Raw genomic sequence first — 25,689 nt, forward strand, 5'->3', positions numbered from 1 at the left:
TTGGCCAACAGATATCACCATAGATTAATAAAACTTCCTTCCTCAAAATTCTTTGGGTGTCAATGTCTTAGGGCAGGTACAGTGCAGGCAGAAAGATTTTCTTTTTTTTTCTTTTGTAGAGACAGGGTCTCATTGTGTTGCCCAGGCTGTCTCAAACTCCTGGCTTCAAGAAATCTTCCTGCCTCGGCCTCCGTGTGATAGGCTTACAAGTATGAGCCACTGTGCCTAGCCAAGATTTTCTTAAAACTTCATCCAGTCTTACCTCAATTACTCCAAATCCTTGAATCAAATGCTGTACTGCATGTCACTAGCAATAGGAGGTACAGAGGGCCTTGACTCAAAGGCAAGTAGGTAGTCATTAGAGGAAACATCCAGTAAATATAATTTGGATTTTTGATCATTACCTTTGACAGAGGCTAATGATCAAAAACATTCAAAGTGTCGGGGAAATGCAAATCAAAACCATAATGAGATACTGCTTCAGGATGGCAAGGATAAAAAAGTCAGATAATAATATGAGTTGAAGATGTGGAGAGTCCAGAACCCACATACACTGCTGGTGAGAATGTAAAATAGTGTACTTGTTTGGTACAGACCTGGTACCTCTTTTGTGAAGCGGCTGCTGAGGAGACTCCAGTGCTCGTCATGACTGACGAAAAGCCCAAGGAAGAAGTCAAGACTGAGAACAGCGGTCATATTAATTTGAAGGTGACAGGGCAGGATGGTTCTGTGATGCAGTTTAAGATTAAGAGGTATACACCACTTAGTAAACTAATGAAAGCCTATTGTGAACAACAGGATTTGTCAATGAAACAGACACACCTGCACAGTTGGAACTGGAAAATGAAGATACAATTGATGTGTTCCAGCAGCAGACAGGAAGTGTCTACTAAAAAGGGAACCTGCTTTTTTACTCTGGAACTCTATTCTTACAGACCAAAGATTACATTTTCAATTAGAAAACTGCAGTTTGGTTTCACCACATCTTGACTACTACAGTATAGTTTTCTTTATTCTTTCATTTTCCCCTTCCCCGTTCCTTTATTGTACATAAACTGATGTATGTGCACAAGCATATTACAATTTTTAAAAAAACTAAATGGCCAGTGGTATGTTTTGATTTACATCAAGTGGAGATGGGATGGGAACAAATACTGGTTCTGTGAAAATACCCCCTTTCTCCATTAGCGCATGCTCATTCACTTTTATCTTTATATTACAGTAAGTTATTTTACTCTCACCGTTTTAACAAAAAGACAACAGCATAAACATCCTTACACACCTTGTTCAATTGGAGAATTTTAATGTTTTTTTTTCATTTATCATTGTAAAACCAAGGACAATTTTATAACTTTTTTTGTACGTAGCTGTTACATGTAGGGCAATCTGTTTTTAAGTAGGGATAAACTACTCTAAACAAAGAATCCTGGATAGTTTTCCCTTCAAGTCAAGTGTCTTGTTTAAATAAACTTCTTGTTTAAAATGAAAATAAAGAGAGAGAATGTAAAATAGTGCAGCTACTTGGGAAAACAGTCTAGCAGTTTCTCAAACAATTATAAAGTTCCATTATAACCCAGCAATTTACTCCTTGGTGGAAAGGAAATGAACATGAAAACATATGACCATGCAGAACTTGTACTCAAGTATTCATAATGGCATTATCATAATAGTCAAATAGCCAAAAGGTGGAAACAACTCAAATGTCCACCAAGTGATGAATGGACAAACAAAATGTGGTATATCCACACAATGAACTATTGTTAGGGCATATAAGGGAATGAAGTACTGCTACAATATGGATGATCCTTGAATATTATATTAAGTGAAAGAAGCCAATCACAAAAGAATATATGATCTCATTAATATGGAATGTGTAGAAGAGAAATATCTACAGAAAAAGAAAGATTAGTGGTTACTTAGGGCTGGGGATTAGGGGAGATAGGGAGGCAGATAGCTAAAGAGTATGGAGTTTCTTTTTGAGATGATGAAAAACTTCTAAAACTGATTGTGGTGGTGGTTGCACATAACTGATATATACTAAATACATGCTAAACATACTAAAAACCATTGACTTATACACTTCAAATAGGTGAATTGTATGGGATGTGGACTATATCTCAATAAAGGTGTTAAAAAAACAATAGGAGTGGGAGGAGAAGGAAAAAGAAGGAAGCCATTTTAGCTTATGATGCCATCAAAATCGACTGCAGGCTTCTTAGCTACTAGGCCTATGTTGCCATGGAGACTGCCTCCAAGTGAATACTGCTTGTCAAATGATGATAATAATGCCAGTCCTACATATATCACAGGATTGTTGTGGGTCTCAAATGAGATAATGGATGTGAAGACACATGGAAAAGCTAAATGCGCTACACGAAAACAAGGAATTATTGTTATTAAGATGGTCCTTGTTGAATACAAAATAGCATGCATACTATGATTGACTGCAATCATGCTACAAAAATAGGTATATATTCAGAGTGTAACATGCAAAAACAATAAGAATTGCCAGGTTAAGGTGGTAGAATTATGGATGTTTAAAGTTACTGACATAATTTGCCTTTTTAAGAAGAAAATGAAGAAAGAGGTGGCTGTTTTCAGCTAAAATCAGAAGGGATGAATCTGATAAAGGGGCCTACACTTGTATCCTTGGACCTGAAAGAAAATCATCCATAGGGCCTCTCTTGTACCCCTTATTTTTCCTCCTGCACAGAAATTATTTCCTGAGATGCCATTTCAGGGACTGCTTGGGTGACAGCATTGACCATATGAAGTCCTCTAACCTTGGCAAAGGGGTGACTGACACTTCTTTCAGTGAAGAGGGTCCAAGAATGAGTTGCAATTTAAATATTGATGTCTCAAATCATCCTAACCCAGATCCAACTATACCCATGACACTCTCTCAGTATAACCTTAATAATGAGCTAGTAACTAAAATGGAATAACATATCATTTGATCTACAGAAAATTCTGATAACACAATTTTGGTCTAATTCAACTGTTTTAAAAAACATAGTTTTCAACTCATTCATGGGATGTTTTCATTTTCAATGTTGGTTCAGCTGAAGGAAAATGAATCTTTGAGCTTGTTGTGGGGTCTCATTGAGTTGCTGTGGCTCACTCTTGGTTTTAATTTGTGGGCCAGATCAGGGTTACTTATGACTTCACTGAGCCCTAGGTTCTTTTGTCTTTGTGGGCCCCTTCCTCCACTAAAAAATATTAAAAATTATATTGTATGTATTTAGAGTATATTTTATTGCTGCATTGGTACAAAGACAAATCTATTTATAACATATGTTAAAACTTTTCTTCCTAAAAGTTCATCATTTTACTTCTTATTTGAAAAGAAGTAATGGGATCCTGAAGTATTATGAGTTCTAGGCACTGTGCTTACCATGCCTCATGGAGAAGTTGGCCCTGGGCGAGATGACGGGAATAGTATGAAAACAGAAAGTGCTGAAAGAGGGGCGAGGGCTCCTATAGGGAGCCAAATAAGAATGCCTTCATTCCCAGGCTTGCCCAGGGAAGGGGCACAGACTTGGGTTTCAGGAGTAAAAGGGCATTACTCAAGACACAGCTTTCCTAGAGCAGGAAACATTTGATATCTTAACCTCAGGACTGAGCTCTTGGTGGAGACTTCTAGCTCTGGGGCTTTCTTTAGACCTCCAATCACATCACTACTCTCCAACCACTGTTGTAGTGACAGCAAAGTTCGATTATCTTAGAAAATGTGGTTCTGTCCTCATGGTCTCAGCCATTAAAACCTTCAATGCTCCCAGGAAGTTATGTTTCCCAGGAAGTTAGGCTTCCTGCTGTCTCCCTACCTCCTGTCCCCCACCACTCGTTCTAAGCCATTCCCCTGGCTCCAGTGCTTGTCTTTGCCTTTCCAAATTTTACTTACTTGTCAAAGGTCTAGCTCTAGCCCTACCACTATTCCTTCTCTGACATCTGGAGTCCAAGATAGACCACTATGGCACTTGGAGTTTGTACCCTCAGCTTAGACCCAGTTCTCCAGATGCCTGTATGTCCATCAGTGTCCTTGTTTTGACTGTCAGTCCCTTGAGGAAAGGGACCCTGTCTTCTCTCTCTCGTGTACCCCTCATGCCATTTAGCACAGCGCTGAACATCCAGCACACATTCAATGAGGCTTTGCTGTATTGCACATTTACTTTAACCGGGACTAAAAATACTCACAATGTGTCTGGCAGCGAAGACCCCATCAACTATGGCACAACAAAAAGCTGCAATCACACCAAAGCTGATAAACACGATAGAAGCCACCAGCTGCAGAAGAGAACAAAGCAAGTGCCTGTTAGCCTTCCATTCTTGATGCTTCTGGAAACTAGGTGATCCCCAAGAGATTGCCAGCCAATGCAGAACTCCGTGAGGATGCTCTTTCAGTCATGCAAGATAAGTGGGCACAGGGGTAGGCGAGGGAGGCAGAGAAGGGGCAACTGAAGCAATTTTTATATTTTCAGGGCAAGCTAAGAAATACACTCTGTGAGCCCCAAATGAAGAGCAGGCTTGCTGTTATCCAGCTTGCTGTCCATGATGGAATCTGACTGTGTGACCCTTCCATCCTCAGACTCAAAAAAATGTTGGCCCTTTGACATCATGTAGTCTAATCTTTTATTTTAATTATGTAGAAATAGTTGGGCTCGGTGTCTCAGCCTGTAATCCCACGCCTTGGGAGGGTGAGGTGAGTGGACTGCCTGAGCCCGTGGGTTCGAGACCCGCCTGGGCGACTTGGCGAGACCTTATCTCTACAATAAATCAAAAATCAGCCGGGCGTGGCAGTGCACGCCTGTAGTTCCAGCTACTCCGAAGGCGGAGGAGGAAGGATCGCCGGAGCCCAGTAGTCGAGGCTGCAGTGGCTGAGAGCGGCCACTGCACTCCAGTCTGGGTGACAGAGTGGGACTCCAACTAAAAAAAAAAAAAAAATTATGTAGAAATGGAGGCACAGTGAGGGGAAGTGGTGTGCCCAGGGTCTCCAATTAGTCTATGGAAGAGCCTTTTGTCCATCAACTCTTAATCCGCTATTCCTTTCATTTCCTCACACTACTCAATGATATAGAGGGCACTGATGAAGACAGACATGATTCTGAGATCTGTACGCCCCTCATGGCCTTCTGCAACACCGAAGAAAGAGGACATTCAACATATTAAGACTTCAATGTCAAGAACATTTTACAAAAGGTTAAAGTTTCTAAAACTTACCAACTCTGTGTGATATGTATTTTTAAAAACAACTTTTTCCCTCTCTTCTTCCCTCCCTCCTTCCTTTCCTTTCTTTCTCTCTTTCCTTCTTTTTGACAGGGTCTCACTCTGTCACCCAGGCTATAGTGCAGTGGTGTGATCATAGCTCATTGCAATCTTGAAGTCCTGGGTTCAAGTGGTCCTCCTGCACCAGCCTCCCAAGTAGCTGGGACTACAGGCATGTGCCACTATGCCTGTTAATTTTTTTTTTTTTTTTTTTTTTGTAGAGACAGGGTCTCTCTCTATGCTGTCCAGACTGGTCTCAAACTCCTGGCCTCAAGAAATCCTCCTGCCTTTGCCCTCCAAAAGTGCTGGGATTACAGGCATGAGCCACTGCACCTGGCCCAAAACTTTCAAGTAAGAAAAATATTTGCTGGAACCAGACTGCCCTATTATCTAATCGTGTTGGATAACAGAAATTTTCCTAATAATTTGACTAGTATTACAAAGGTGAAGGGAGGTAGATGTTTTCAGGGGCAGAGTAAGTGCTACCTGAGCCCACCTCCTGTCTGTGTTGACCTTCAGATCTAGATGGGATTAGAACTTTTCTTCCCTGAGGTTTTTGGAAGAAATAACAGGGCATTAAGCTGCTCTCCAGGAATAATGAGGAAATCGGAGTCAAGGCCACCCTAGGATTCTCCCACCTCATCAGGCTAAGAGAAAATACTTATCTCCTTTGGGAGTTGTTCAGAAACCTCTCTCCATAAATCTCACTTCACAGTGCTACAGAGAATTGGTAAATAATGGATGAACAATGTCAAGAAACTGGCATTATTAGCTACGCTATGATCAGATCTACAATTAAAACTTTCCCATTATTTTGAATAATTAAAGCCCAAAGTGCAAACAGAACTGACAAGGGGAGAGACCAGGTGAAATGGAAGAAGAAAACTATTAGAACTCCCTTGAGGGTGATTTCCCGCATTGCTAGGGGAAAACATTTGGTTAGAGTTCTCCGTCCCTGGAGCTATTACGTTATCTGATTAAACTTGCAGTTAAATAGACCCCATCAAAGTTTCAATCCCACAGAGATTTGTACTGGGAGCGCCTAATCAGTTCACCATCTGACCAATCACCAGGCATCTTGATTTACAAGTCTATAAAACTATAATATGCTTGTAATTCGGTCTGTATCTTTCTACTCTTGCCCTTGAGAAAGCCTTCCCTTCTCAGATTGAACCAGGAAAAATACAACAATTTGCCTTGTGGGCTCCTATTAAGACATAGAACTTTCTAAGCTCCACCTTCTGTTATATGCTCATCCTTCCTCTCAACCTTACAACACACTTAGCATTGAGCTTTCTATAATAGAGATACTTTAGAATGGCTTCAAAATTTTGTCCCCTCCCCCTTTTTTTGCTCCAAATTCATTTGTTCTTGCAATCAAAATCCTTTGGATTGTAACTTCCTAAAAGGCAGGAACTCTGTGAAAATCATTCCAGAAGATTATGTATCACAGAGGAAGACGTGAGGGTGACCAATAATCCAGGGCTGCAGTAAGGGAAATCTCAGAGCCAAAAGCACTCTAGATGGGGACAATAGCCTAACTGAATAGGCTGGAGCACCACTTTGGGACTGAGGAGGAAAGTCAAAGGAATGATCTGGAATATTTTCTTTCTGTTGATTAAGGAAAGTAGATAGGCCAGTGAGGGAGCATCAGGCAAGATGAGAACAAGTCCAAGGCCAGAGTCACTGTAAGGCAAGTTCCTTAGAGGCTTAGAAGAAAAGGCAAAATAGCAGTGTCTTTTATGGTCAAATTTGTACAAACTTAAGAGATGTGTTACTTCCCCACATAAATGTTGAAGTTTTTCAGATGAAGAACTTGATTCTATAGGGGAAAATAACTTACCATCTGCCGTTTGTTCTCAATAAGGTTCGATCCGATGATTCCAAGGAACGATCCAAAGCCGAGCTGCAAAGCAACATGGCATACATAGCATGTGGGAAGACAGTCAGGCTGACCACACAATCATTTCAACTCCTGGATATGATTCAGGATGATAGAAAAAACTGAGGTATAGATGCTAAAGCCACATACAGTTGCTACTTACACAAATACAGCACGTACTTATTGTAAGCATTTTCTCCCACCTTTTGCCAATTTTCCCTTGTAGCTATGAATCACACCTAAAGGGAAACTCATGTGCTCAAAAACTAAAAGTAAAGGTCAACCATAGCTTTTCAAAGCCTGCCTATTTCAATTTCAATATCTATTACCTAGTACATGACTGGTGAGTCAGTAAGAGACATATAATGGTGAAAATCACACATTATTTTCTGATCTTTATCTTTTTTTTGAAAAAGACCTTCCATTCTGATGCATAGATCACAGAATTAAGGTGTGCAAGAGCAATTTTTGGTGCTTCTGGCATACTAATCAAACTCAGGAAGTACTTTAGAAATCAGTAAGCACCTTAACCTGCACTTAAAAAAAATAAAAATAAAAAAAGAACTTTTTTTGAAAGGCTATATTTGTGGTTGACCCAGTGCAATTTATGTTAGCACTTATTCACCTCTTCTTCCATCTCTGCTTCATTTATGGACAGAAAGCATTCATTAAAGGGTGAACAGAAATGGCAGTGTAAAACCCTGAAAAACAATTTTCCTGTCTAAGTGGCTAGGATTATGGTTCAATGTAGCAGATCCCACTGCCCTCTCAGCTCTGCCATTAGTACACTGAGCCTGTCAATCTCAGCTGAAAATGATCACTAGCCGATAGCTGTTGATGAGGATGAAAATGGAAGAAGTAAAAAGTGGTGAGAATGGACCAATAAATCTTAACACAAGTTCAGTAATGTAGTTACATTTCTCTTTAGCCTCACTAATGGTCTGGGTTTCCATCTGCAGCTTTACCTCGACTCACAGGGGCATCTATTTCAGTTTGAAGCCCCCAAGCTTTGCACCTAGGCTTGGAAATCTAATGGATATAAGGGCTGGGCAGGAGCTTGGTAGGGCCAGTCTAGGGGGCCTGGGTGCTTGTCTTGGGACTGCAAAAATGAAAGATAATGAAGGGCAGGAAAGAATGCAAATTTCCAAGGACTCCTTTTCCAGTGCCAGTCAGCCAGCAACTCCTCTTGGGAAATAGAAGCTGAAGTGCATGAGGGTATATCCCATGCCATCCAAACTACTAAGAACATCTTCATTCAACAGTTAAGCTACCCCTGTCTCCCACCTGTTCTTATTTCAAATATAATTAAAAGGTATTACCATAAGGTATGCTGATTAAAACCTGGTTATCACACTAGCCTGACTTCCAACCCCAGCTCTTCCACTTATGTCTATGTAACCTTGAACAAATTGGTTAAGCTCTATAAACTTGGTTTCCTTATATGGAAAACAAGAACCACAGTAGTGGCTACCTTATAGTTTTGTGGGGATTAACCGGGATGATACATACAGAAAACTTTGCACAGCACCTGACACACCATAAGTACTCAGTAAATATTATTTTGTGATTTTTGTTACCATTTTTAAAGCCACTTAGCTTTTGAACCACTCTAACCTGATTTGAGCTGGAAAATTCCATTATTATTTGCTCTATTTCATGATAAGAGAATTTCCCTCTTCTATTTTCTCTCCTCTTCTGATGTGTTCCACAGCTTTTAATTTTCAGGAGGAATTCCATGAATACTCTTTGATTATGGCACTCTGTGCCCCTTAGGAGATTGAGAGAAATTTGGAGGCAGCTTCTTACCGGGAAAATTAATCCTTTTACTAAACAATTTATCAGCTTCCACATATATTCACATGTCTCCTGAGCCATAGTAACAATCTTTGCCCTAAGATGGGAAGCAAAGACACTCTTTATTCCAGACATTCTCTGGAATAACTCTCTGATGGCAGTGACCACAGGAGGTAGGTGGAAGCCTTGTGGAATAGACTGGAATGACAAGCCATTCCAGAATTGGAAATCCCAGGCCAGCCAGTTACTTTATCCAGTTCTTGTACTTTCCATTCTATTCCACTCCAATGCATTGTTTTCTAACATTTACTGAATACCTTTATGCCAAAGGAATAAGGAGACATGACTCTTGTCCTCTAAGAGCTCAGAGTCTAGTAAGAGAAAGACAGACTGTGAGTTAAGGCCCACAGATGAGGTAAAAACAAAGTGCTACAGGAACAGGAAATAATTTATTCTGGATTCTAAATTATATCCCTGGATTTCCTACTTACAAACTGTGTGGCCTGAGGTCAGTCTTTAACCACTCTGTGCTTTGGTTTTCTCGTCTGTAAAATGGGAATCATGATAGCACCTGGCACACAGGGTTGCTGTGAGGCTTAAATGAGATAAAGTATGTAGTGCGACTTTGCATGAGGTAGGCTGTTAAATAAATGGTACCTCTAAGGTTTCATAGAGAGGAGATGTTTGTATATGGACTAAAAGGATGGATATTAGTTCAGTGAACTAATATCTATTGAGTCATGGCTGGAAGAATTCATTCACCTGGATGATAGGTCGATGACCTCACTAGAGTCTCTAAAATTACCTTTTATTTGAAAAGCTAAAGCTTTTCATTTGAAAAGTTAAAGCACTTGCCTCCCATTTTGGTCACAGGAATGCTATGGAGTTTGGTGGAGCTGATATCATTCCCATTTGAAAGAAAAATGAAGGCTTAGAGAATTATAAGGACTTATCCCCTCTGATAGCAAGTTAATGGCAGGGCCGGGACTAACTCTCAGGTCCCTGACTAACATCTGGTATTCTTTCAGCCACATCTTGCTGCATCTGGGATCAATATTAGCAGAAAAGTGACCTTCAAGTCACTATATGAGGGGGGTCCAAAAATCTGAAATTCATTTATAAAAAATTGTGTATTTACTCTTACATGTTTAAACTTCAGTCACCTTTAAAGTACTCTCCTTTTGATGCAATACACCTATCAAAGTGCTTTTTCCACTGCTTGAAACAGTTTTTGAACTCATCAATTTTAATGCCTTTTAGTGCTTCTGCCGTTTTTGTTTCATCTCTTCCACATTGGCAAAACATTTCCCTTTGAGGACTTTTTTCATTTGGAAAAACAAAAACAAAAGTCGCTCAGGGTGAAATCAGGTGAACAGGGAAGGTGGGGCATGGGGATCATGCCATTTTTTTAATTAAAAACTGCTGAACACTCAGCGTGGCATGGACAGGTATGTTGTTGTCATGGTGGAAGAACCAGTCACCTGTTTGCCACAACTTGGGATGTTTCTTCTGCAAATTGTGATGCAACTTTCTCAAAACTTCCAGATAAAAACTTTTGTTGACTATTTGATCTGGAGGAACAAATTCCGAGTGTACTACAAGGGACCAGTCCTTTAAAATATAATTTCTGTTTTGGGGGGATTCCCCCCTCATATCTAGTGACCTTCAAGTAACAAGGGCTTCATTGTTGCCCCTTCGGGAAGAAGTTCTCTGCAATAGATGTAGTTAGAAGTCTTATTTGAAATCAGCCGGGCGTGGTAGCGCATGCCTGTAATTCCGGCTATTCGGAAGGCTGAGGTGGAAGGATCGCCGGAGCCCAGTAGGCGAGGCTGCGGTGGCCGGGAGCGGCCACTGCACTCCAGTTTGGGCAACCAAGTGAGATGCCAACTCAAAAAAAAAAAAAAAAAAAAGAAGTCTTATTTGAGAAAGAGCTGAAAGATTGAAAAAAAAAGAAGGGAAAACCAATAAAGTTTCCTAAAAATGGGCTGCTGCTTCTAATCAACTGTTTGTTCCCCTGAAACCTCAAAAAGGTGACCTCTATGGTCTCCAATCTGTAGCTTCATGGAATCATGTAATGTTCAGACGTTTGGACCTCCATCTTGATTCCCCATTATCTGAACCAGTTTGCTTTGTTTTGGCTACCCTCCACTTGTGAAAGAAAAAAAAATAATTAGAAATCAAAGTCGGATTCAAGAGCTTTTTGGAGGGTTGGACCCTATCACCTATGCCTATTCCCATCCACTGCCCCAGACATTCAGGGCTGAGGCTCAGAAGGATTAGTCATTTAGAAAATATTAATTGGACATCTACTCTGTAGCAGGCAATGCATTTGTTCTGTGATTTGGAGGCCAGAAAGTGGAATGGAGAGACTCAGGTTCAAGGAGCTCATACTATAATTTAATTTTGTTTAATTTTAAAGATGTGGGGGTATAATTCAGGATTAGGTGCATAGGTGGTCATCATACAGGTGAAGTTTGAGTCTCGCATTGGTCCTCACCTCGCCGAGTTTGGGATCAGGCATGTCTTCTTTTTTTTTTTTTTTGATTGGGAGTCTTATTCTGTCACCCAGGCTGGAGTGCAGTAGCATGCTCACAGCCACCACAGCCTCGGCCTGCTGGGCTCAGGAGATCTTACCACCTCAGCCTTCTAAGTAGCTGGAACCACCAGCGTGCACCAAGTCTGGTTAACTTTTTGATTTATTATAGAGATGAGGTCTCGCCAAGTTGCCCAGGCTGGTCTCAAATTCCTGGACTCAGGCAATCCTCTAACCTCCGCCTCCCCAAATTTTGGGAATACAGGTGTGAGCCACCATGCCTGGTTGAGATCAGGTACCCTTATTGATGTTATGTGCCCCCTACCTTCGCCCGTTAGTGTCCCCACTACTTCCAATCCCTTTTTTGTAGTATTATGATAAATGTTCAGGATCCACTTATTAGTGAGAACAGTGGTACTCAGATCTTTGTTTCTGGAGCCCATACTATAATTAAGTAAACTGGCTCACAATCCCACTTCATAATCCTGTAATCCAAAAAGTTCTTAAAAACAAAATGATATTTTTTGTAACTAACTTGGGGTCAAACCTGACCTTGAATTGATGTGAGGTTACTTTATAATCTTTATCTCACTTAATGTAAAAGTTCATGTTATATTATAGAAACATGAAGGTGCTAGATTATGGGATGTTAGATAATAAATGGTATATACAATGGTATATACTGTATAATTATTCTAAAATAAAAAAATTCTGTGCCCAGCAGGTCGAGGCTGCAGTGGCTGTGAGTGTGCCACTGCACTCCAGCCTGGTCAACAGACTGAGACTCTGACTCAAAAAAAAAGATTCTTCACTGTCAGATAGGTCACTTTGAATATAAATTACCATTGTACAGAACTGTGAAAATTTTCAAGTTATTCAGAATTCTGCTGCTTTCGACTGGTTAAATGTGTTAATACATAAGAGTTTAAATTTTTAAAACAGATAAATTAGATTAAAAGAAGATTTACCATACAAAACACTTTAATATTATGATCTCAAGCATTTAAAAATAACACAACTCTAAGTCATGTGAAACTTTTCAGGGGCATCTTTATTTTGTCAAACAAGATGCCCTTGCACAGTGAGATGCATTATCATAGCATACTAGCTACTCTTCCTGAGTTAGAATGTAGTATCATTGCTCTAAGAGACATATACACACATGCATCTTTAAAGATATGTTAATTTGTAAAGTTTTTTTAAAGCTAAAACCAACAAAGAAAGACAAACTGGCTTAAGAGTTTTACTGTCCTTGAATATTCAAGACATATTTCATTCTAGAAGGGTTCTGATGAGCCTTCTACACTGAAGGCCTAAAAATCCTAGAGCCCTGTTTGTTTCCTGAAACTGAAAAAGAAATGTGAGAGAGGTTGCTCCTTCCTTCTACACCTTCTCTTTATTCTCACTTAGGTGCTGGAGAACGAAGTCTACAAATGTGTTTTCCAAGCAACCCTCAAGATGGAGTTGGCCCCCTGGATAGTGGGGGAAAATCTTTAATTCTTGCATCCTTGCCTCAGCTGTTGTGCCATTAGGGCCCATATTGGCCTGACTTTTCTTTCAAGAAAGAGAATAAGAGTTTCTGCCCCTGGTGAGTTGGGTGTTGGGGGTGTCAGTCGATTGAAAATCTTATCAGAGTTACTATGAGATATTAGGAGACAGGGATCATTCAAAACAATCAATAGACCAGAAATCTTCTCTAGGCCAGTGTGACTCCAACTTCACATGTAAAGATTCTTTTGATAAATCCAAAGAAGTTTCTATTAAAGTCTTGAATGCTCAGGAAATATTAGGAGCTCTGGACAGTGAGATTTTGTGCTTTATTGTGAATTAGCCAGAAATATTTTCAACAAGAGGTGAGAAAGATTCTACCTATTGTTGAAAATATTTTAAAATCTAAGTTCATTATAAAATATAAATTCCTGGCCTGGTGGAGTGGCTCATGCTTGTAATCCTAGCACTTCTGGAGACTGAGGTGGGAGAATTGCTTGAGCCCAGGAGCTTGAGACCAGCCTAAGCAACATAGCAAGACCTACATCTCCACAAAAATTTAACTGGGTGTGGTGGCACACACCAGTAGTCCCAGCTACTTGGGAGGCTGAGGTAGAAAGATCACCTGAGCTCAGGAAGTCGAGACTGTGGTGAGCTGTGAACATATCACCATATTCCAGCCTAAGCACCAGAGTCAGATCCTGACTCAGCATCATCATCATCATCTTCATCAACATCAATTCTTAGTAAGTCTATTTTAAAGATGAAACTTGAATCTTGATTTGCTTGAATCTTGATGTTTATAATGCCACAAGGTTCTAACCTTCATTGGCTCTCTGTTGCCTCCTTAGCATGCCATTCAAAGCTCTCCACAGATACCCTCAGCTTGGTCTTTCATTACTTCTCTTTTGCCAAAATTGTCAATTCACAGTCCCCTGAACACAACTTGGGCCTTTCTGCCTTGGTGCTATCATTCACAGTGTTCCCCCATGCCTGGAAGTCTGTATGTAAATACTCTCTCATTCTACCTTAAAAGACACAGCAGAAACATTTCTCAATTACTGGGGTCCACAGTGGTGTCTACCATCTTTGAATTCCCTACCATAGATTCCTCCTATTCATGGTTGCTGGAAAATACCCATGTCCTGCTTTGTAGCATCTGTTGGGCTTTATTCTCACTTAGCTTTGTTTACAATTTATACAGGTCTACAATCCCTTATCTGAACCCTTGGACCAGATGTGACTCAGAACTTAAACTTTTTTATTTTATTTATTTATTTTATTTATTTTTTGAGTCGGAGTCTCACTCTGTCGCCCAGGCTGGAGTGCAGTGACACGCTCACAGTCACTGCATCCTTGACCTGCTGGGCTCAGGCGATCCTTCTGTCTCAGCCTTCCAAGTAGCTGGAACTACAGGCACACGCCACCACACCCAGATAATTTTTCTTGACTTATTGTAGAGATGAGGTCTCACCAAGTTGCCCAGGCTAGTCTTGGACCCTTCGGCTCAGGCAACCTTCTCACCTCAGGCTCCCAAAGTGCTAGGATTACAGACGTGAGCTACTGTGCCCAGCTTGAAGAATCTTAAAATGACACATTATACTCCTGGTTTTATTGCTAAGCATATTTTATTGTATTTTAATTCTCCAAGTGGTTGCTAGTCCACTGAATTAGAATCCCCAGGGTTGCTTATTAAATGTAGATTCAACACGTATTACTTTTTCAATCAAAGATTAGTTAATGAAAAGAAAATTCAGATTCCTGAGGCTCACCCAGACCAACTGAATCAGAATATCTGGGGGTCGGGAGTAGAGATCTGCATTTTTAACTGGTTCACCAGATCATTCTTATTCACACCTGGGTGAGGAAATTACTGGTTTAGAGTTTCTATAGTAACTCCCTAATAACCAAACTATTCAATTAGTGAAAGTACCCCATTCCCAGACAAATCTGGATTCTCAGGCGTTACTGTTTCAGAGGTATGAGTGGTAATGGTATTTGTCATAACGTGATCTGACCTATAACCTTAGATGAATTTTTCTGCTTTTCAACCTGCCATCTTTCCTCCTTCATCTACTATAATTAAAACACATTTTAAAGAAACAATTTCCAGGAACTATGAGAGCACATTTTTAAAGGTTAAATCATGAGAGCACACTGTCCGTTAAGGATAGCTCTCCTATTAACACTTCCATATTAGCTCTTAGTGAACCGCTCACATGCAGACACACGCCCCCACTGCTTCAGCATCCAGTGCTAGCTGAACATCAGGTACTTGAATAACAGCAATCAGGCCCTCCTTCCTTTGTTAATGTATTCCAACCTAACCACCCACGGTCAGATATTCTACAGAGAAGGTTCATAGCCACTGTTCATGAATAGGAGTTCATACTCTAAAATGACATGGAAAATACCTTTCCCCTCACCCAGAGACTCTGAATCTTAGCTTAAGCATTTGGTCATTAGTCAGAAATATTTTACTAATGCAGCTACCTGAAACACACAAAGTCACACAGACCCTATAAATTGCTTTTCCAAGCCACCAAAATGCTATCTTACTCCCTCCTTTCCTCCCCACCCCCCCCACTTGTGCTTAAAAATAAAACCCAGTTCTGCTGACAACTGATTTTCTTCCCTCACCACAGGAAGTGGACTGAGTTCTCACATCATATGTTTAACAGAGGGCACCAAACGGTGTCTGTGGGTCACCTGCCCTCGGTTGGGGGGAGCCCTGTGTGCCCTACAGCTGTGGAGGCACTTCCCCTGCAGCCTTCAGCCTTCAGCCACATCAGGCTCCAGCTTCACAAGGGCTATTGAAGAGGCTGACTGTGCAATGGAATCGGTGACCTAGGCAACAGGCTCCAGGCTTGGTCACTCACAGCGCTGGCTTGTCCAAGGCATCATCATTAATCCCTTCCCCTCACTTTGCTCCAACCCCCACCTTTCAGAGAGAGACAGAGAAACAAAACAAAATACATCTGATCTCTTTGCTGTCTTATTGTATTTTTAAAATTGAACTCTTAAACATCCTTCTGCCTTCCAGTTATTAAAAGGGGAGCCATTTAATGGATATTAAAAATGTAAACTAACCTCTAGACTTCTGTGTTTGGTTCAACAGAAGTGTACACAGATCCAAATGAGTTTTTTTAAAAAATGCAACTAGTTCAGTGATCTCCAAAGGAGGCTTGCGTACACCCTTCGGTGGAAGGTAAACAATCCACGGGGATATGGAAAGAGATGATTAGCACTCCTGTTTCCTAGTTACTATTTCTCTAAAATAAGAAAAATTCAGTACTACTAATACTCAGTAAACAAACTGCCACTGGTAACCTCTGTCAGTGTGAATATCAGATGATCAGGTGAGCTATCCTTCAGGAGGAGGGCAAATTCCAAGCAGCAAAGGGTTAATTGTGGGGCATTTTATGTGTGCCTGGATTTTATCATCCAGTTTTAACTAAACTAATCCCAACAAAATGGACATGAAGTTTGGAAAGATTCCTGTTGAAAACCACAAATTGAAGATGACTGTAATAATGTAAGCACAACTGAGCAACAAGCAAATGGTAGAGTCCATACTACTAACTCCCAGGGTTAGCTTTTTACCAGCCATACTCCTAGATTAATGTTAAAAAAACAATGACTCCAATGGCAATCTAATCACATTGAATAAGAAGCCAAAAATATTCACAATTATCTAGTGGGCCATTTGAAATAAGGATTTATAACCACTATCTTTAATAACAAATTTCACACTAAGTGCATATCATCTTGTGACATTTTAGTTAGTATTTGCATAAAGACAATAAAATTATTGTTTACTTCATTTTAATCTAATTTTTAAATTTTTGATATGAATATGTACATAATTTATAAATGAATAAACACATATTTTAGGACTATATCTTCCATGTCTTTTTCCTGATATGAAAAAGGTACACTTTGGAGATCAGTGCTGTTGGTCATAGACTGTCAAGCTGCCAGGGTCCTCAGCTTTCAGGTAAGATCAGGTGACTTCTATTACATATAGGAAAGCAGATGCCCAGAAAGAAAGGACTTTAGCCTAAGGTTAACTCTGCTAGTTAGTAACATCTCCTAAAACAGAACCTCGAGGTCTTAAAAAGTGAGATGACTTGTTCAGAATCACTCTACTAGAGAGGGAAAGTGCTGGGAGTCTTTTGATTCTCAGTTCAGTGCTCTTCTTAATGGACCCAAAGTTGTGTCTCTATATAAATATAGAGATATATAAAGGAGGAAATCTGAACGAACACTAGAAATTGAAACAGCATTGAAAACTATCAGAGTAGAGCCTACATTTCTGTAGCCAGCAAGATACTGAGACCTACCTATGCCTTCTATACTTACAATAACTCCTGGGTAATAACCTCCAACAGTCACATTCTGGGTCCTGGTGGTTGCTGCAAGGCCCACCGTGAGAATTAGCACGGATACAATAAGTAAAGTCACGGTGACATAGATGGAATTTCGTTTCCTCCGATTGAAGGCTCCTGAAAGCACAGAGAGAAACGAAAATTGCTCATTTCAGCTAGAGAAGGGAGTGACTTAAAAAACCACTCCTAACTGGTAACTGGTAACTTTAGGGAGTGGGAGTCTGGGGAAGGGATGGAACTTTAGTTTTCCTAGTCAGCAGTTGCCACTTTTATAATAAAAAATATATTTCCAGTTTGAAAATAAACAACAGAAGAAATTCCACCAGTTACATTAAAAACAAATTTGTGTGCTCTTGGCACTCTATAAAAGATGTTTCATACCTACTTAGTAGAGTGCTTTTTTAGACCAAATTATGAGCATTTGATAAATGGGAAGTGTATGTGTGGGGGTATTAAATGAAAATATTTTAAAGCCAATATAAAACCAGGATGATTTTTTTCATAAGCTAGAGGTAGGAAATTTCATTTTCAGTGTAAATATCAGAACCAAGCCAAGTTACTGGGATTTTTTTTTCATTTATTTCTGACATTTGCCACCTCATGTATAAACTTTAAAATGGTGTGTTGGCAAGATCTGTCACATAACAAATGCACGTAATAAAGTAAGTGTTTGGAGGCCATTAGTCCACAACGATATGTATCAGGGGAGGTAGATGGGGAGGATTAAAACTTATACACATTTAGGCTTATGTGAGGATGACATAAATATAAATGATGAAAAACCCGTTCTTCTACTCAGGCTTTATCAGACATGATAGTGCAAACCAATATTTTTTTTTTCAAAAACAGGCTTATTAAGTCAGAAAAAATGGTATCTAGGCTTGCTTTTCAATTAGTTTTTTTTTTAAAGAAACTGAGCACCACTCCACATTCTGCAGACATATCTCTGGCATGAGGAGGAGGGTCCTCAACCAAAAGTACTAGGGAAAGAACCCTTAGGTTCTCGAAAAAATAAGCAAATGGAGAATGTTATGAGAGTCTAGTTCTCTAGTGGTGGTATGGAGGGCAAGGAGGATGAAGCAGTAAGGAGCTTTATGGTGCGGTCGCCTACCTAGATGGCTTGACTGTCATTTATGGCCCTAAAGAGACCACTTGGATCTGTTCATAAGACCCTGTCATTCTGGGAGGTCCTCACTGCAGCCTCAGGAAGCATTTGCTGAGAGAAGCTGCCTAGACTGAACCTCTGGGAGGAGAGGGAGAGGAGATGGAGGAAGGAGGAGGTCGAACAAACCGAGCAAGACCCAGGAGGCCTGGTGGTGGAAAGAAGGAGGGGCTGTGGCTGGCCTTGCAGCCCCCTGCAAATATCCTTTCTTGTATGGCAGTCAAACATCAGGAGTGCCACCCTGGGTTAGCCCCACCATCCATTTTGTCTTCCCCAGTGCAGTTCTTGCCGAAGGTTCCAAGGAAGGTGGGAGGTGCAGGCGGTCTCCCCTGACGTCAGCCTCGAAAGTGAGGGACGTGACTCATCAGGGTCATTTCGACTATAGGACTATTCTAAGACTATTTTACATTGAAATGTAGAAGTGATTTGAAAATTTATAGGCATCCACATACTCAAGTGCCACGTTTCACCCTGGGAGAAGAGGTGGGAAATGAAGCTCCTCTCCAATGAGAGCTTAGTCCAGCCTCCACATGGGGAAAAATATAAAGGCCCACTAGAGATACCTGTGACATCAGGGCCCTTTGTGTGAGAGAGCTGCTAGAAATGTGAGAGCTGACTGGTGGTAAACACAAGCAAAACCAGGAGATTCAGATTGCTTGGTACTGGAAAGGGAATGGGTGGGGAGTAGACCAGGATTATTTCTTCTGTTTACCTGAAACTTAGTTATTCTTCCTCTTCATTTCAAGGGACTCTAAATGAGTCTCTAGACCAGCATTCCTAAATCCATTTGATGACAGATACTTCTCAGTGAATCTGCAAGTTGGTTCCACAAAGGGGCTCTAACATAAACTTACCAACATTGGCTCCCATTCTTGTCTTCCTCCTTTCTCCCTTGTCACTCACACAATCTCTAACCCTCCCCCACCCCAAATTAGCAAAAGAGTGAGGAAACCTCTGGATACACCAAGGGTATTCTTGTGACCACATCTCATCATTTTACCCAGAAAATATGTAATCTTAGAGACTAAATTTGAGGAGTAGGTGTGTGTGCCCATGATCTTTCTAATTTTTTGTTGTTGTTTCACTTGCCTGCTCCTTCCCCACCAACTGGCCTTTAATCTTATTCACAGCTCTTGGGTCTTCTTTGCAAATATCACTCTAAGTCTTAAAAGCACAGAAGCCAGGTCAGAAAAGTGACTCAGCAAACCACATGGTGTCATTTGAAATCTATGTGTTTTTTTTTTCTTGCTTTAGAACCTAAATTGAAAATTCAGTCAGTTGAGAAACAGGCAACGATCCCACAGCCCCACAGGAGCCTTGCCTCCAGATAGGATTTGCTTTGGATAAATTCCTAAGAAGACTCTTCCATCTCTAGGTAGAATATCTATTCTCTGTCCCCTCACAAGTCCCCTTCCCTTCCACCCTTTATTTTACACTATAAGGACCATAATTGTATAAGATGCAATTATTTCTAGTTTCACTTGAGGAGTTGATTATTTTAAGGACCCTCTCTGGGTGAATCCTTTTAAAAATGAAGAATAACCCCTCAATTATCTTTAGTGTCAACTTGACTTAATAAAATTCACATATACTTAGAGCAAGACATATATGTTTTCTAAAGGTGAGGCTCAGGCTTCTAACAGGTAACTCATTGGGTCTGGGTCTGTTTAGGACATTTTTCTGGTGATTGTTTTACTTTAGAAGAAAGAAGTGGAGTCCTGTTCTTATTGGGGTACAATTTGGGGCTTGCCTTAGGTGGTCCTATGAACACAGGACAATCTTATTCTGATTTTATTTAATAAATTGACGTTAAAAAAAACTACAACACCATGAGGTACTTATATAAAGCAGCAGGTACTTTAAAACAGTTCCTATCACTGTACTTGATACCTAGTAAGCCATGGGTACTTGTTGAATAAACAAAAGGCAAATCTCAGAATTGTTTTCTTTCTAATCAAAAATGTTGCGGGAGGAACTGTGTGAATAAATATGGCCTATGCTTATAGAATTGATTTTTTAAATGAGTACACCAAAAGGGCTCCCCAAAATTAGAAGCTTTCCAGCCAACTAGTGTCACAACTCCAATTTCTCTCTCTACCCTGTCTACCTGGCACCCAGTATATTTCTGTTTAGACAACAACCACCCCTGCAGCCAACAGTAATGAGAGTCTGAAATCTCATCATTGGGATTGTCTGCTCCCCTGCCCCCCATCAGCTGCCTCCCTGCAGAATTACTGCAGCCCTCCCTCTCTGCAGTGCCCAACCTCGACCCCAGATTCCTGATGACCAGGATATTCAGCTCTAGAAGCACCAATTATTTCTTATCTCTACCCTTCCAAAAGCAACCAGCTTTTCTCTCTTCTGGGTTTTCCCCTGATCAGAGCCCCCACCTGCATTGCGGTCTTTGAATCTGGGTCCCTCCCTTTCTTTAAAACCTGCTCAAAACTCACCTTCTCCAAGAAGTTTTTCTTACTCAAACTCACTCTACTCTAGCCCCTCACTATTTCAAGTCCGTAAGTTCCTAAATACCTTATTTAATAAGTATATTCATTGCAACTGCTACCATTACAATTCGAACTGTGGCTCTGGTCCATAACCCAGATGTTCTCCAGTTCTGGGATTATGTATCTGATAGAAATCAAGATATGGATTGCTAGAAGGTAGGATGCTGTTTCTTCTTTCTTATGTTTTATCTTGTACACGTTCTTGATTATCTCCTCCCAAGAGAAAAGGTAGGGTGTGTAATCTTTATTGGGGTCCAGCAAAGGCGGGGGCCCAGCAAAGGCGGGGGCCTGTACACTGTATTGTTGATGACTGGATAACTCTTGAGGTAGAATCGAATCCCATTTTTGAACCGATTAGGATTTGCTTACCTGAGTCAGCTTTGCCCCACAGGATGGGTTCCAGGAAGTCCCAGTCTTGAGCATCCGTGAAAACAGGTGGCTGCCCATACAAGAGCCTCAAGGCTCTGCCAGTCTCCCAAACATTTTCTTAAAGGCACTGAAATCCACTCCCCACCCCTTAGACAATTCTTTGAATGGAAACATCCAAGGCCGCTGGCGAATTACAAATGTGTTTATTTGGGAGGGCAGGAATGCCCTGCTGTAGTAAAGGTGCCTTAGCGCCTGGGGGCGGTGTTGCCAAAAAGGAGAAAGGGGTTGCTGGAAGGGGATGGGAGAGCGCTGGAGTCAAATCACCATCTTCATAATTGCCAAGCGCCTATTCCGCTCTGAGTCTTGGACTAACTGCTCCATTCCTGGGCAGCCAGCAAGTGTAGAGTGCAGGCACCTTGGTGTACTGTGCTTCTGTGTGTTTAAACTTTTATAGTTTTGGCTGCAGTCGTGTATTGACTATAAAGGGAATCCCCTCAAAAAATGTTGCCTTTGGAGGATGAAACACGAACCCACCCACTCACTCTCCCCTTATCCTCACGCAAGGCAAGGTGGAGTTGCCAGAGCTGAGCCAAGTGGGAGTAGCTCCTAAGTAGCCTAGACGCTGATTTAGGCCTGGGCTGTGCGGGACCAGCGCCAAGGAACTCCGGGGAGACACCCCTGTCCAAACTGTGGAAACCCAGGATTACCAGTCGACTCAGGAATTTGCTAGTGCCGTCGATGTGGGGACTTTAAAAAGCGCAATGCGTGGCGCCGGCTCCGTGTCTATGTGGGATTTACGATTCCTTTCCCGCAGTGTCGAGACTGGGCTGGACGAAGCTCACTCAGCTTCTTTTGTTGCGCAGACCTTTTGAGAAACTCAAGATTGGCTGAGGGCCCCTGAGAGCCAAGAAAGAACTCTCTTCACCTTATTCCCCAACCTACAGAGCAGTATGCCAAGTAGTGATCTTTTAAGCCGTGGACCACCAATCTGCCCACTCCCCGCAGGCAGACGGGCCTAGAGCGATGTGCCTTGGTTTGCAGGTGGTTGTCGCCCGCAGCAGAAATGGGTGCTGCGGAACCCTCGCGCTCTTCCACCCAGCCCTCCCTCCCCTCGCGCAACAGCTTGGCGTCGGGGAGCCAGGGCTGCGTTGGCGCCACAGCTGGCCAAGGTAAGGAGTGCAGTGTGTGTGTGTGTGTGTGTGTGTGTGTGTGCGCGCGCGCGCGCGCGCGTATTCGGAGAGAGAGAGCGAGACAGAGAGACAGAGACAGAGAGAGAGAGAGCAAGCGCGAGCGAGCTGGGAGTGAGGGGCGGCAGTCTGGTACTGCTGGGCTCTGGATTCGGACTGAGTCCTTGGCCTCATTTGTATCCTATTGTAAAGAACTACGCCCTTAAAAATGAAAAAGAGCAAATTCTTATACAAAATATGCAAAACCATTGAAAATACGAATTTTTCCACCATCCAGAAGATAACACTTTCTGGGACCCCTTCCAGTGAACGAATTTTGTTGACATTGAGTCTTTTGCAGGCAGTAAGGAGCTTATATAGGGGGTTCGATCTTCTCCCCGCCCCCCTTCCCTCGAATGTTGCCGCAAATTCATCGGAGAAAACCTGAGTAGAGTGGATGGTAAGAATTGTGAAACAGGGATTTTGCAGAATGTAAAGTATATTGGAAAGAGAGAATTCTATTCTGTTGAAGTGTATCCGAGGCGAATTTTAAGATTAGGTGGGATCATGATTTGACAATCTCCTCCCGCTCTCCTGGGCTCCAAATTAATTTCTCCGCCCAGTGAAATCATAGGGCTTGGGAAGATGCCTAACAGCTGGGGGGTGGGGGGGGCTGGGTTTGTTTGGATTTTTGTTTTGTTTGTTTGTTTGTTTGTAGCTACCAAAAAGCAGCTTCGAGGAGCAGCCAAGTTGGTGCCCCAAGGTAGCTGACCTCCCGTTTCGATGAGAAAAGGTGTCGGAAGGTGCCCCTCCCCCCTCCATTCCTCCCAGACAGGAAAAGTGCGACTTCAGAAGATGCGCGGGCTCGCGCTGGATCTTTCTTTTTCGAGCTCTCACTCGTCCCTCCTCCCCACTCACCCCCACCGCCGTTTTTTTTCACACGCACATTCCGTGCATTTGGAGTAGAATAAGAATCAAATTCAAGGAATGTTGATCCTGCCATTGCAGACGGCAGGGCTGGGCTGTCTTGAGTGATTCCTCAGGAATTCCCCTCCCGTCAGCCCACCTCCCTTCTTCTCCCCGCACCCCCGCCCATCCCCCAGAGTTGCGCAAATCCCCCCATCAGCGAGGTACATGTCACCCCCCCCCCCAGACATACTCTATTGCAGCTCAGAATTTCAGGGCAGCTTCAAGAGAGTTGGGAGGGGAGGAGGACCCTGCTTCTAATTGTGGTTAGTCGTGGGCTCTTAGAAGTGACGAGGACTTTGCAAAGAGGGAGTGTCGAATGAAAAGCGAAGGCGCAGGTTGCAGGGAAGTGTTTTGATTCCCAGACAGCTGGGATTTACCACTGGCTGTAAGTCTGTAGACACACGCACACAAACACGCACACACCCGCACTCCGGGGCAGGGATACTCCAACGGAAGCTTGGCGCTCTAATCTCCGCGCGTTGCCCCCACCGCAGCCGGGCCGCTCCCCGGGGCTCTGGTCTACCACCCAGACGCTGGGACGCGCGGAACCCCCAGTCCTGCTTCCCGCTCTCCGGTTTTGGGGGCGGCCAGCGCGCTTGTAGTCCAGAGGCCAGCGCACTCGCCCCTTGCCGCCGCCGCCCGGTGGAAGAGCGGCTAGACTTACCCATGGAATCAGGCAGGGACATGTCGCTGGACCGCTGCTGAGTCAGGGACTGATGCATGGTGAAAGCTGCCCGGTTGCCCCAGTCCCCGAAGCTGCTTCAAGCGCCCCGGCTCAGGGCGCCCCGCAGAGCATCCTACTCCGCGGTTGCCTCTCCTGGTCCCTCCGAGAGCTGAGACTGCCTCTGGTTGCGCGCTGCAGCCCAAGAGCCGCCTCCCCCTCCCTTCCCCTCTTCTCCCTCCCTCCTCTTCTGCCTCCCTCTGTTCCAGGAGGCAGCAGCATTGGCGGTCCATGTAGCCGCGTGCGCTTGCGCAAGACCCCCCCTCCTCCCTCCCCCTCGGTCTCCCCATCCTAGTTATCCACCTCCCAGCCTCCCAAGCCAGACAGGGAGCCGTTTTAGCCCCTTGGGGCCAGGGCTGCGCAGAGAAAGAGGGGGAAGCTTCAGCCTGAAGCCAACCGGCCTTCTCTGTAGTTTGGAGAGGGTCTTGGGCAATCATCCTATTCTAGAATTTAGGGGGGTCTTGGGGAGGGGGACAGAGTTAAAGGCTCAGAACTGAGGAACACACACACACACACACACACACACACACACACACACACACACACACACACACACTTGTGCAGGTCTGGTCTTAGTGCTTCCAGAATGACATAATGGAGCTGGAGATGATCCAAAGAAAGAAAGGCCACTCTATAATCAAGGGGGTGGGGGGTGCCATATGAAGATAAATGAAACAAATACAGACTTCTTAGTCTAGAACGATGAAGGCTGGGAAGAAATGTGACCAGAGTGTATAAAATTATGCAGAGACGGAGAGAGGGAACACAGCTTTATTCACCAGATCTGAGAATTCTGGAACCAACAGCCCCCTAAAAGCTAGAAGACTCAGCTAAAACAAATATGACTCTGCATCAGCACCCAGTTTGTATTGTTGTTCCATGTACTTTCACATCAAGGATCACATTTTCTCATCACAGCAATCATATAACTTATTATATAGACATATAATTCCCTTACATAGACGAGGAAACTGAGTCTCAGAGAAAACATGGAATTTTTCTGTGGCCACTTAACTTGTCAGTCTTAGATGTGGGATTAGAAGTTAGATCTGTTGGACACGCAGGTCAGTGCTCTTCTTGCTATGGCAGCTAAAAAGAACTATTACTCTATATAGCATGTTGAAAACTTAGGGAATTCATTAGTCCCCAGAGGTGCAACAGGATGAAAACACAAGTAACTTTAAAAAGAGTGGGAAAAAGAGTCATGACTGACAGATCCATTGTGATTGCTAAGAGAAACTGGGAATGAGGTGGGAACGTCCTTGCTTTTGGAAGACAGCCAAGTACTTCTTCAACCTATCCTGCCAGACCCCATTAGGATATTGGACTGGAAGCACCATGTTGTTGGCCCAGAAGGGGTGGCTCGGATGTCCTTGAAACACTGAAGTACAGGATAAGACCTCCTTGGAATGCCCCCAAGACATCTGCCTGGTGACCAGGGGAGGTGGAGG

At 42.6% G+C, this 25,689-nt stretch overlaps 1 protein-coding gene and 1 pseudogene across 3 annotated transcripts in view; one reads left to right on the forward strand and one right to left on the reverse strand.

Moving 5' to 3' along the window:
* TMEM255A (transmembrane protein 255A) overlaps positions 1 to 24,481 on the reverse strand; it is a 58,503-nt gene extending 34,022 nt beyond the window's left edge. For all 3 annotated transcript variants that reach the window (XM_021706233.1, XM_021706232.1, XM_021706231.1), the window contains exons 1-4: positions 24,182 to 24,481; positions 17,322 to 17,464; positions 7,106 to 7,168; positions 4,195 to 4,284 (exon numbers count right to left, since the gene is read on the reverse strand). In XM_021706233.1, the coding sequence (XP_021561908.1) occupies positions 4,195 to 4,284; positions 7,106 to 7,168; positions 17,322 to 17,464; positions 24,182 to 24,239 (354 nt within the window). In that variant the 5' untranslated portion in view covers positions 24,240 to 24,481. The remainder of the gene's footprint in view (positions 1 to 4,194; positions 4,285 to 7,105; positions 7,169 to 17,321; positions 17,465 to 24,181) is intronic.
* Positions 646 to 893, forward strand: LOC103275207 (annotated as a pseudogene).
* Positions 24,482 to 25,689: the final 1,208 nt, after the last annotated feature.

This window comes from Carlito syrichta, unplaced genomic scaffold (assembly GCF_000164805.1).
Source record: "Carlito syrichta isolate Samal-C Ts95f unplaced genomic scaffold, Tarsius_syrichta-2.0.1 Scaffold315361, whole genome shotgun sequence".
Lineage (NCBI taxonomy): Eukaryota > Metazoa > Chordata > Mammalia > Primates > Tarsiidae > Carlito > Carlito syrichta.